At 37.0% G+C, this 12,032-nt stretch overlaps 1 protein-coding gene across 1 annotated transcript; it reads right to left on the bottom strand.

Moving 5' to 3' along the window:
* Window positions 1-4,472: 4,472 nt before the first annotated feature.
* LOC147497423 (uncharacterized) lies at window positions 4,473-5,771 on the bottom strand. The gene has a single exon (XM_086562882.1). The coding sequence runs from the start codon at window positions 5,769-5,771 to the stop codon at window positions 4,473-4,475; it is 1,299 nt and encodes a 432-aa protein (XP_086419008.1).
* Window positions 5,772-12,032: the final 6,261 nt, after the last annotated feature.

Below are 12,032 nucleotides of genomic sequence, written 5' to 3' on the forward strand. Positions count from 1 at the left end.
TTAGGATACTTAATAGACTGATCAACTAATTGCAACGTTATTTTAGTGGGTTGCATATCTTGTAGACCTATTTGTTTATATAAATAATAAGGGAGTAAGTTAACACTCACCCCCAGGTCTAATAGCGCGGTCGTCGTGTGGGAATCTCCTAAGGTGCATTGTACAGTAGGACGACTAGGGTCCGTGTACTTAACGATTCCATTATGTTCGGATAAAGTTTGAAACTGTTCAGTTAAAAAGGCATCTTTAGGAATATTCGTCTTACGCCTAGTAGTGCACAACTCTTTGAGAAACTTAGCATGGTGAGGTAACATTTTAATCGCTTCAAGAAAGGGTAGGTTTATCGTTAGATTTTTGAAAACTTCCCTAATCTCATCAAAATTTGTATCCTTGGTTAACATGGCTAATCTATAGGGAAATGGTGGTTTCTCTCTATATTTAGCATATGGATCAACAGGATGTTTAACCTTGGGATTTTGTTTCTTAAGTTATGGTTTAACTAGTACCTCTACAGGGGTAGGATCTTCAGTTACTACTTCGGTATCTAGTAAAGTATCTGGTGTAGGGACTACTGGTGGGGTAACTATAGGCATAGTTATGGTGTTATCAACCACTCTGCTAGAACGGAGAGTGGTGATGACATTTAGCTCACCTACGTTTCTATTTTCATTACTAGTATTACCGTTTACCTCAAAGGCTGTGTTTGTTGTTTTAGGATTAGGTATCGCTTGGCCTGGAAACACACCTTTTGGTTGTACTTTCTCTTGGGTTAACTACTGTAAGGAAAGTTGGATGGACTGTAAAATCTATTGTTGGGTTTGTATAAAGACATCAAAACGATCCGGTTGTGGAGGAGTGTTTGTTAGAGGTTGTGTGACAGGAACTATGTCACGTTGATTATTAATGGGTAGGTTGTGATAGTTATTATTTACCAGAACCATACCTCTATTAGCATTATAATTATTATTGTTATAATTATTATAATTCCCTTGTCCTTGTCGTGGTGGAGCTTGGTTATAATTTTTTGCTAATAAGAGCCCAAAACTGTAGTTTTAACCCCTTAACAATATTACTTTTAGATCAATTATGTGATTAATAAGTAAGAGTTAGTACTGTTATCGTGTTCTTATGTATTTCAGGCATTTGAGTCGAATATGTGCAGAATTGCGTCCCTTTTCCGAGATAAAGAAGCAAAGATTAGTGGCTAAGAAGTTCTATGATTAAAGGCCAAAATTCAAGAAGAAAAAGCCTTTTTAAAGCCTGGTCAAAGCTGAAAAGTCAAAGTCAACACGGGCAGAAATAGCGCACAAAAGTCAGCAGAAATTTCGAAGGCCGTATCTTTGGACTCAAACCTCAGAATTGGGCCTACCTTATGTCAAAACGACCGGCTAGGAACGAGCTTTCTAATGGTCAAAGCCTTGACCCAATCAGAGGAGAAAAAGTGGATGAAAAGGCTATTGAAGTCATTTCTAATTGAAAACCCTTTTGTGGACTGAAGTAATGAGGTTTTGGGCTCAATTTTTCAGCCCAAAACATGGCTCCTCAGTCTATGCACGAAATTGTGGATCTAGTCTCTTCTATATGAAGAGATAAGGACTTAGCTCTTAAGTTACTTAGTTCTACTTCATAAAATTAGTTTTAACTTAGTTTTTACTTAGCAATTATCCAATTAGTTAGTTTTTATCTAGTTAATTAGCATCAAATTAGTTTTTAGAACAAGATTTAGTTTTTAGAATGAAATAATTAGTTTATATTTCAAGTTTTAGTTCCTAATTCAATATTTAATTCATAGATTTAGTTTGTCTTAAATTGATAATTAGTTATTCATAATCTTAGTTCTAAGTTAATTTTAAATTCAGTTTTAATTCATTTTGAATAATTATCCTCTTGTTCAATTAGATTAATAATGTTTAATACTTATTCAATAATGACTTGTTCTATTTGTTCTTGTGTTAGAAATGATAGTGTAATGATTCAAGGCTAAAACCTCCATTAGAGGGGTTTGAGAAAACCTTGATGAAACTTGATTTCGATTAGCGTAGAAATGGTCATAGTAATCTATTCCATTCTAGAAAGTAATTAGTTCTCCATGATAATGGGTTTGATTGCTTCACATGCTGATTGTTAGTTGGTAGAGATTACCATGAACAATCAGGGATTAAATAGATCCAATTGTTATGCGAAAACATAGTAATTCGGATTACAATAATTCTTCGTTAGTTTATTAAGTCGAATTAAAGTAGAATCAAATTCCCCTAATTCATTCTCATATCGTCAATTTAGTATTGAATTGCCGTCATTTCATTTATCGCATCTTGATTAGTTGATTTACCATCGTAGTTAATTTTAATTCCATTACTTTCACGACTTTGTTAGCTTACACGAGCTAGGAAACTTTACATCTAAACGAGCTAAGAGGGAACGAATTCTCTGCTCCAATTATATTGAATGATAACTAGAGTAGATAACTTTGATATATAGGCAAGAAAATAGTTTTAGTTTTACTTAGATTTGAGTTTAATTACTTATTCGTAGGTAAAACTGTCGTTTTCCCTTTTATCATTTGCTGGCCTAACATTTTGATTATTATACCCTGGAGGTGTAATATTGCAACCCAATAACATGACCAATAATCTTACTAGTATGAGAGCTCTATTTGTCATCGGTTGCGCCAATTAGGCTGCCTACGTACAAATTTCAGGATCAAGCCGCTGTAGTTCACCTCCCTCTCCTTACCCCTCTCTGTCTGTCTCTCCCTCCCCTTTTTCCTTTTCCTCTCTTCCTTTTTATATCCCTCTCTTAGGTTTATTTCATGGGCCACAGTTTGGTTGATAAGAGCCCAAAACTGTAGTTTTAACCCCATAACAATAATACTTTTGGACCAATTATGCGAGTAATAAATAAGAGTTAATGCTGATTACGTGCTTTTATGTATTACAGGTATTGGAATCAATTATGTGCAGATTTATGTCACTTTGGTGAGATAAAGAAGAAAGGGTTGGTTGCTAAGAAGTTATGTGATTAAAGGCCAAGATTCAAGGAGGAAAAACCTTTTTAAAGCCCGGTCAAAGCTGAAAAGTCAAAGTCAACGCAGGCAGAAACAGAGCACAAAAGTCAGTAGAAATTCTGAAGACCGTATCTTTGGACTTAGATCTTGAAATTGGGCCTATCTTATGTTAAAATGACTGGCTCAGAAAGAGATTTCCAATGGTCCAAGTCTTGACCCAATCAGAGGAGCAGAAGTGGACGAAAAGTCTGTTGAAGTCAAATCCAGTTGAAAAGGGCTCTGTGGACTGAAAATATTGGGTTTTGGCCTCGATTTTCCTGCCCAAAACATGGATCCTCAGCCCATGAACGAAAATGTGGATCTTGTCTCCTCTATTTCAACACAGAGGAGTTAACTCTTAAGTAAGTAGTTTTTTAGGTAGCCATTAGCATATAGTTTTAGATCTAAATTTAGACTCCATTAATTAATTAGTTTTTATTATCTTGTTTTAATTTATTTATTGAATCAATTGTTATTTCTTCATTAGATCAATAAAGTTAGTTAGTTCTTCATAATCTAGTTTCATTTTCCATTAATTATTTAGTTTCAATTCATAGATTTAGTTATTTGTCGTTACTAGTTTCAATTAATTCTTGCATGATTAGATTTCCATTTGAATTCAAATAAGCAAATTTAGAAACTTTATATCATGTCTTGTTTAAATTCAATTGGAAATGATAGTTTAATGACTCTAGGCTAAACCTCCATTAGAGGGGTTTGAAGAAGCCTTGATGAAAACTTGATTTTTGCTAGCTTAGAAATCGTCGTGATAATCTATTCAATTCTAGAAAGTAATTAGTTCACCATGAGAATGAGTTTGGTTGCTTCACATGCTAGTTATTATTTGGTAGAGATTGCCATGAATAATTAGGGATTAGAATACCAGTTGTTATGCGAAAGCATTGACATTTGGATTACGACATTTCTTCGTTAGTTGATTAAGTCGAATCAAGGTCGAATCAAGTTGCAATTGGTAAGATAAGAGCTAAAGTAAGGAGGGAATACACTAGCGGATAAACAATGTTCTTTTTAGTATCAACCATCATCTTTGCAATATTGCTAATTCTCTCCAACTCTAAAAAAATCTTTGCTGGAGCAGACATCAAAAATATAATTTTCTAAGTCATTGTCAAGCATCATAAGACTTGCTGCACAAAAGTCAGCTGGATAGAACTCACCAAGACGAATTAATTTGGACTTTTCAAAAGCGGAGAATGAATTACTAGGATTTAAGCATGAAAGGCAAAGAAGCAATTCAGTGTTAACCTCATCAAAATGGTCATCCAACTCTTGGATTTGCCAATCCATTATTTTAGTAAACAACTCAATATGATAATGATGCAAATTTGTCATTTCTTCAACCCGGTGTCGAGATCGGCCACGCGCTACAAAATTATCATCCATTTGAGGAACTATGACACTATGTTTAGAACAAAAGCCAGAAACTTCTTAAAAAAAAAGCATCCCATCCACTGGCCCTCATAGTTTGCAGTCGACTTTTGGTTACTTTGACAAGAGTCATAGCATTAACTATATCTTGATCTTTTCTTTGCAATGCTTTCAACAAGTTGTTGGTGATTCCAAGTAAATTTTTCATTAAATGTAAGTTTAAGACGAAGTCAAAAGATTGCATAGAATCTAATAAGGCAAATGCTTCTCCCCTTTGTTCTGCATTCGATCCATCTTCCATAACACCATGCAACACATCAATCACAAAGGAGAACTGGATTATTAAGCTTATCAATGACTTATAGTGTGAGCTCCAATGTGTATCTCCATGTCGTTTAAGACTGGTTTCTTGATTCTTGCCTTTACCAGTTACTAGTTCACCACTTTTGAGAGCTTCAACAACCCTTGCAGCTTCTTGTTCTCGAAGAATGTCACGTTGCTTGCAAGAAGCTCCAACTATATTGACAACTTTAGAAACTGAGGTGAAGAGCAAGGAAAATTGAGGCTCGTTTTTTGCAAAACCAACCAAGGCTAACTGTAATTGGTGCGCAAAACAGTGCACATAAAATGCAGATTTGTTTTCCTTCATTATAAACACTTTAAGGCCATTGAACTCCCCTCTCATATTGATAGCACCATCATAGCCCTGCCCATGTAAACATGTCATACTCAACCCATGTTTGATAAAAAGAGCTTCCATTGCTAGCTTAAGTGATATTGCAGAAGTTTCAACCACATGCACCATACCAAGAAAACGTTCTACCACACATCTTGATTTGTCCACAAAACGTATCACAGCTGCCATTTGCTCCTTGACCAAAATATCACGGGATTCATCAATCAAAATGGAAAATAGTGAACCACCAAGATCACTAAGTATCATATTAGTCCTTTCAGTTGCACAGGCACCAACAAGGTGCTTCTGAATCTTTGGTGAAATCAACTTATTGTTACTAGGAGCATTGGCAAGAACAACATTATGAATTATTTCATTGTGATCCACCACGAACTTCAAAAGTTCAAGAAAGTTTCCCTTATTAAATGACTTACCTGACTCATTATGACCCCAAAAAGCCAATCCTTGTCGAAGGAGATAGCATATGCAATGAAGTACCGCGTTCAAACGGATTCGATAATTTATCCGATCTTGTGACGTCTTCTTCTGAAAGAATGTCTCTATGCGTTGGTTTTGATTAAGCAGATCTTGACCTTTTCTATATGCTTGGTTGTGAGCGCTACTTGGTCCACCAATATAGATTCGCAACTTCTTCTTCATATTCCAAGTGGTAAATCTTTCACTCATAAACGTGTCATCGCCACCTCGTACATGATTCCGGAAGAGATAACAATGTAAACAAAATGCTACATCTTTTTCTACTCTGTACTCCAACCAATCACCGAACTCATCAAACCATTCTTTCTTAAACCATCTTGTGTAACCACTCACATCTGTTTGGGGAAAGTCATGTTTGTGTGGCTGACATGGACCTCTAAGTAGATATACTCTTTGAATGGAGTCTTGAGCACTAGGATGGTAATCTGAAATTGGTGCCTGTAAGCAGGGTCTGCAAAAAGAGCGTCTAAGTCGACATCTACATTTCTTTGTTTTGGACTAGGTTCCACTTGATTCGCATCAACAATGTTCAATGTAGAAGAAGATTGAGTAAGCTCAATTTCTTCATGATTTCTTTTGAGACTAGGGTGCTGACTGGAGCCACCTTTTTTGAATGTAGGAGACTCAATGGGCCTAGATAACTTTTTAAAGTACTTCTCCATTACAACATTACTGATACAACAATACAAACATGAAATCAAATACTTTAAGTCTTTAACCAAATGACAAATCCACAATAAAGATTAAAAAAAAACAAATATTATTGAATAATGGAAGAATAACTTAGGCTAAAGAAAAGAATAAATTAACAATAACGTACCTCAATTCCTCAAAAAGGTGAATTGGGAATTTGGGGAACACCGGAACAGTGAGAAACTAGAGAATGAGAGAAGACTCGCTTTCTTAATTTCTTTAAGGCGATGGGAATACCGAATATGGGATTGGCGTAACACTGTTGATTTATTGGGCCACATGGGCCAAATTAAAACTACATGGGCCAAATTACTAAGACTAGTATTTATTTTTTTGGGCAAAATTGAGGGTATTCACTTGAATACCCTGCCAATATAGTGGGTCCACCCTTGGTTAGCACGGCCTTTTTAATTTTTTTAAAATCTCCCTTTTACCTTTTCCTATTAATAAACAAAATTACGAGTGAGAAAACCCAAAACCCTTTTCTTTTCCAACCGACCAGACTCTTTGATTCATGACGCACCTTATCAAACTATAAATTGAATCTCTTCAACAAGTACCCATTTCGATTACCAATTCGTGTGTGTTAACAACCAATCATCTTTAAGTTATTGATCAATTTAGGTTACTTGTTAACAACCAATAATCTTTCTTTTCTCTTTCAGAGATTTTGATTATAGGGTCTGGAAGGTATGTAGACCGTGAAAATCATGAAGTCGGACGTGCGTGTAAATCTAACAATCAATACATCTACAAGGTGGATCTTTAGCTCAAATGGCCGAGCGCTTTAGAGATATCCAAAGGAGATGGTGGTTCAAATCCAACATGATCCTCTAAATTTTTAAGGTTAATCAAATAGGGAATCAAGTGTGTAATGTGATTAATTTTCAACTTGGATGATGATAAGAGCCCAAAACTGTAGTTTTAACCCTGTAACAGTCATACTTTTAGACCAATTATGTGAGTAATAATTAAGAGTTAACACTGATTACGTGTTTTTAAGCATTTCAGGCTTCAAAGTCCATTATGTGCAGAAATGTGCCACTTTGGCGAGATAAAGGAGAAAAGGTCGGTTACTAAGGAGTTCCGTGATTAAAGGCCAAGATTCAAGAAGACAAAGCCTTTCTAAAGCCCGGTCAAAAGCTGAAAAGTCGACGCGGGCAGAAACAACACACAAAGTCAGCAGAACTTCCAAAGGCCGTATCTTTGGACTCAGACCTCGGAATGGGGCCTACCTTATGTCAAAACGACCGGCTCGGAAAGGGATTTCCAATGGTCTAAGCTTTGACCTAATCAGAGGAGCAGAAGTGGACAAAAAGTCTGTTGAAGACAACTGCAGCTGAAGAGGCCTTTTTGGACTGAAAGAATTGGGTTTTGGGCCTGATTCTCTAGCCCAAAACATGGCTCCAAGCCCATGCACGATTTTTGGATCTGAAAGTATAAAAACAAGAGCTTGACTCTTTGTTAATGGTAGCTAGTTAGACCTAAAACAATAGATAATTCTAGATCTAGTTTTTATTTAATTAAATTAAGTTTAGTTTATATTCAATTCTTGTTTTAGATTAAACTCTTAGAATCATTGTTCTTAATTAGTTTGATAAATAAAATAGCTATTTGTCAATTTCGATTCTTGTCATTTACAATTGTTAGATCTAATTTCATTTATTACTTGTTATTCAATTCTTAGTTATTAATTAGAATTTAATTATTGTTTAATTTAGATTAGTAAAATTCAATTCTTTATATTATGTTTAGTTATAATTTAGTCGAAAATGATTGCGTCATGATTCTCGGCTAAACCTCCATTAGAGGGGGTTGAGAAGCCTTGATGAAAGCTTGATTCCGATTATCGTAGAGTCGTCGTAATTTCCCTTCCACTCTAGAAACGATTAGTTCACCATGAGAATGGGTGTAATCGTTCACATGCTAGTTATGAATTGGTAGAAATGCCATGTGTAATTAGGGATTAGGAGTAGCCAGATTGTTCTGCGAAGCAGTTCAATTCGGATTAAGTCGAGTTAAGGTGGAATCAATCCCCCCTCTAACTCCTTATCATAGAATCGACGAAGCATTCCCATAGTTGTTCTAATAGTCTAGTTAGTTGCATCTTGGGTAGTTGCATCGTAGTCTAGTTGCCATTTCGTAAATCTCTCATTAGACTTTAGAGTTAAGTTTACTTATACGTAGAGAACACAACATGCGGAAGGACTAGGAGTGGAACGAACTTCCTACTCCACTATATCTGTTCAATAGATAGAGAGTAGAATCTTTGATAAAATATAGACTCGCACATAGTTTTAGTTTACTTACGTTTTGAGTTTTATCGTTCATTTCGTAGGTAAACTATCATTTTTATGTTTTATCAAATGGCGCCGCTGCCATCTTAGTTTCACTTTCGCATTGTTTTCGTAGTATAAGTACTTTTCTTAAAGTCCCATTTCACCCACCCACCCTTGTTTGATTCATACTGTGGTTGTCCGTTTCAGCGTTGAAAAGTTCCGCGAAAAATTACACCGCACCACTACAGCTTCAAACGGAGCACTCTGCTACCAAAAGCTGGAACCTTTGAGCGACCCGCCTCTAAATCACTCAGAACTTGAAGTTACACGGAGCGATCAAGCTTCTAAGCTGGCGACCAGCGCTCTAAGCTAAATTTTTCCCGATTTCTATAGTTTTGATTCAACTTTGATTTTTCAAGTCTTTCGGTGTTCTAACTTGTTATATACACGAACACGCAGCGTAAACAAGACGCTTATTCATAAGCGAAGCAAGGACTTAATCAGGTATTCCTTTCTTCCACACCTCGTGATCTCCTCGTTAGAGGTTTATACTAGTATATCAGATTTGTTTGGAGTGTTGATGTGTTTAGCTAAGTTTGGTCTTAGCCTTGTATGAGATTAAGGTCTGGTCGAACAAAAACACCGAACGTAATTACACAACAACGTCAACAAACAAGTCTATCTAGTATACCACCACCCACTACACCTCTAGCTACTATTTCACACACACAACCTGATATAATGCCTGAAGACGAAGAGACTCCTCTCTCTGACTTCTACAAAGCCTTGAGCGATAGCCCAAAATCTTGCATCGTTTCTAGCAGTACCGATTGGGGATTTCGAATCCCCAAATATTTTTAATTTGTTACCCGTTTTTCATAGTTTAGACCATGAAAAACCTTATCAGCACATGCGTAGGATTGAACAAGTCCTAACAACATTCCACCATCCTACGGTTGGTGCGGAACAAATTAAACTAAGGGTATTCCCTTTTACCTTAGCCGATAAGGCGGCGTCTTGGTTAACTGCCCAAACGCCTAATTCTGTGGACTCGTGGGCTAAACTTGTTCATTTGTTTATGGAACATTTTACCCACCCCTAAAGACGGATGAGATGCTTTCCAAGATTCATTTCTTTCGACAAAATCCTCATGAATCATTTTCAGAGGCTTGGAATCGTTTCACCGATCCCCTTATAGAGTGTCCACATCATAACTTAGCGAAAGACACGTTAGTTCATGCCTTTTTCAAAGGACTTCTACACCACCATAAAGAAGTCCTTGACATAATGAATGGGGGTAGTTTCTTAAGCAAAGGAGCCTCGGAGGCTTATAAATTTTTAGAGGATCAAACTAAGCTTAAATAACAACTGGGGGGGGGGGGGGGTAGTGACGATATCCACCGCTCCGCTAGTTCTTCTAATACAATTAAGGCCGCCGGTATGTTGGAAATTAAACACGATCCCAAGCTTAAAACTCTAATCAAATCACTCACTAAAAAGGTAGAGGCCATTTCTGTTCAACAAAAGCCTATCCCCGTCATGAATGTAAATTCAAATTCATGTAGTTTCGGGTTGGAGCCCTCAAAGATCCCGACTTCCATCGTCCTATAGCCTATGAACAGGCTTGTTCCATTAATAGTGAACCTAACGCCCTTGGAGACAAAATCCCAACTTCGGTTGGAGAAATAACCAACACGCCACACCTCCGTGGTACAATAATCAATATGTTAGGCCAACGCACAGTTTTAACCAAGCTCCACCACGACAAGGACAAGGTCAGGGTAATTTTAATAATTATAACAACCAAGTGCAACCTCGACAAGGTCAAGCACAAGGTCAAGGTAGTTATAATAATTATAATGCTAATAGAGGTATCGTTCCGGTAAATAATAATTATCAAAATCCACCCATAAATAATTCACGTGAAATAGTTCCAGTCACACCACCCGTGACTACTACACCCACACAACCGGATCATCTTGACACCTTCATACAAGTGAGCCAAAAACTTTTCCAAACCATGGCTCAATCTAACCAACAACTTCTTCAATCCGTTAATAATTTAACCTAACAGTTGGCCCAAGATAAAGCCTAACCCAAAGGTGTCTTGCCAGGTCACGCAATACCTAATCCTAAAACAACAAACACAGCCTTTGAGGTAATCGATAATACTAGTAATGAATATAAAAATGTAGGTGAGTTAAATGCCATCACTACTCTCCATTCTGGCAGAGTGGTTGATAACAAAGAACTATGCCTATAGTTACCCCACCAGTAGCCCCTACACCTGCTATTTTACTAGATACCGAAATAGAAACTGAAGAGCCTACTTTGTAGAGGTACCCGCCATAACACAACCTAAGAAACAGAAAAGCCACGGTTAAACATCCAGGTGATACCATTGCTAAATATAGACAGAAACCACCGTTTCCACAAAAATTAGCCATGTTAACTAGGGATACAAATTATGAGGAGATTAGGGACGTTTTCAAGAATCTAACTATAAACCTTCCCTTCCTCGAAGCTATTAAAAAGCTACCACACCATGCTAAGTTTCTTAAGGAGTTGTGTACCACTAGGCGTAAGACCAATATACCAAAAGACACCTTTTTAACAGAACAATTCCCAACTTTATCTGAACATAATGGAATTGTTAAGTACAAGGACTCTGGTCGTCCTACTGTACAATGCACATTAGGAGATTCCTATACGACAACCGCGTTATTAGACATGGGGGCTAGTTTTAACTTACTCCCATTTTATTTGTATAAACAAATAGGTCTAGACGAGATGCAACCCACTAAAATGACGTTGCAATTAGCTGATCGGTCTATTAAGTATCCTAAGGGGGTGTGGTCGAAAATGTACGGTAAAGTTCGGGATTTCTACTATCCGGCTGATTTTGTAATCCTCGATACAGAAGTCGCTAACAACTCTGTCCCGATCATCTTAGGGCGTCCTTTCCTGGCAACTGCCAATGCGCTCATTAATTGCCGCGATGGTTCAATGTCCATGTCTTTTGACCATCTTGCTGTTGAAGTAAATGTTTTTAAAAAAAGACACATGTACCCGATTCGTCTATGGATGGAGAGGTTAGCATGATCGAGAGTTTCGCTCGAGACTATTTCAACAACACGTTCCCTGATAATCATATGCTCAAATTTCTTTCCTTTGGAAGTTCAAACTCCAACATTTTTATCCTTACACTAGTCGATACACATATTATGGATGAGGACGAGATAGATGACTTTCTCAAAGATATAGAGGACTACCATAGTAATGTGGTTATGACCAACCTAGATGAGGAATTCAATGAGTTTCTTAGAGCAGGTGATGATTCACCCTATCAAGAACTACTTTGGACAACATCCACCTCGACTTCCCTCCTTCCACCCTTTAAAAGGAATCTCGAGTTTGCACTCGATCCTTTTGTTTCTCCTGTGCTTCATAA

The sequence above is a fragment of the Coptis chinensis genome, chromosome 5 (genome assembly GCF_015680905.1).
Source record: "Coptis chinensis isolate HL-2020 chromosome 5, ASM1568090v1, whole genome shotgun sequence".
In the NCBI taxonomy this organism is placed as follows: Eukaryota; Viridiplantae; Streptophyta; class Magnoliopsida; order Ranunculales; family Ranunculaceae; genus Coptis; species Coptis chinensis.

What these genes read in the sequence shown, in the direction of transcription:
- LOC147497423 (XM_086562882.1), bottom strand. Translation starts at nt 5,771, where the DNA reads ATGAAGAAGAAGTTGCGAATCTATATTGGTGGACCAAGTAGCGCTCAC.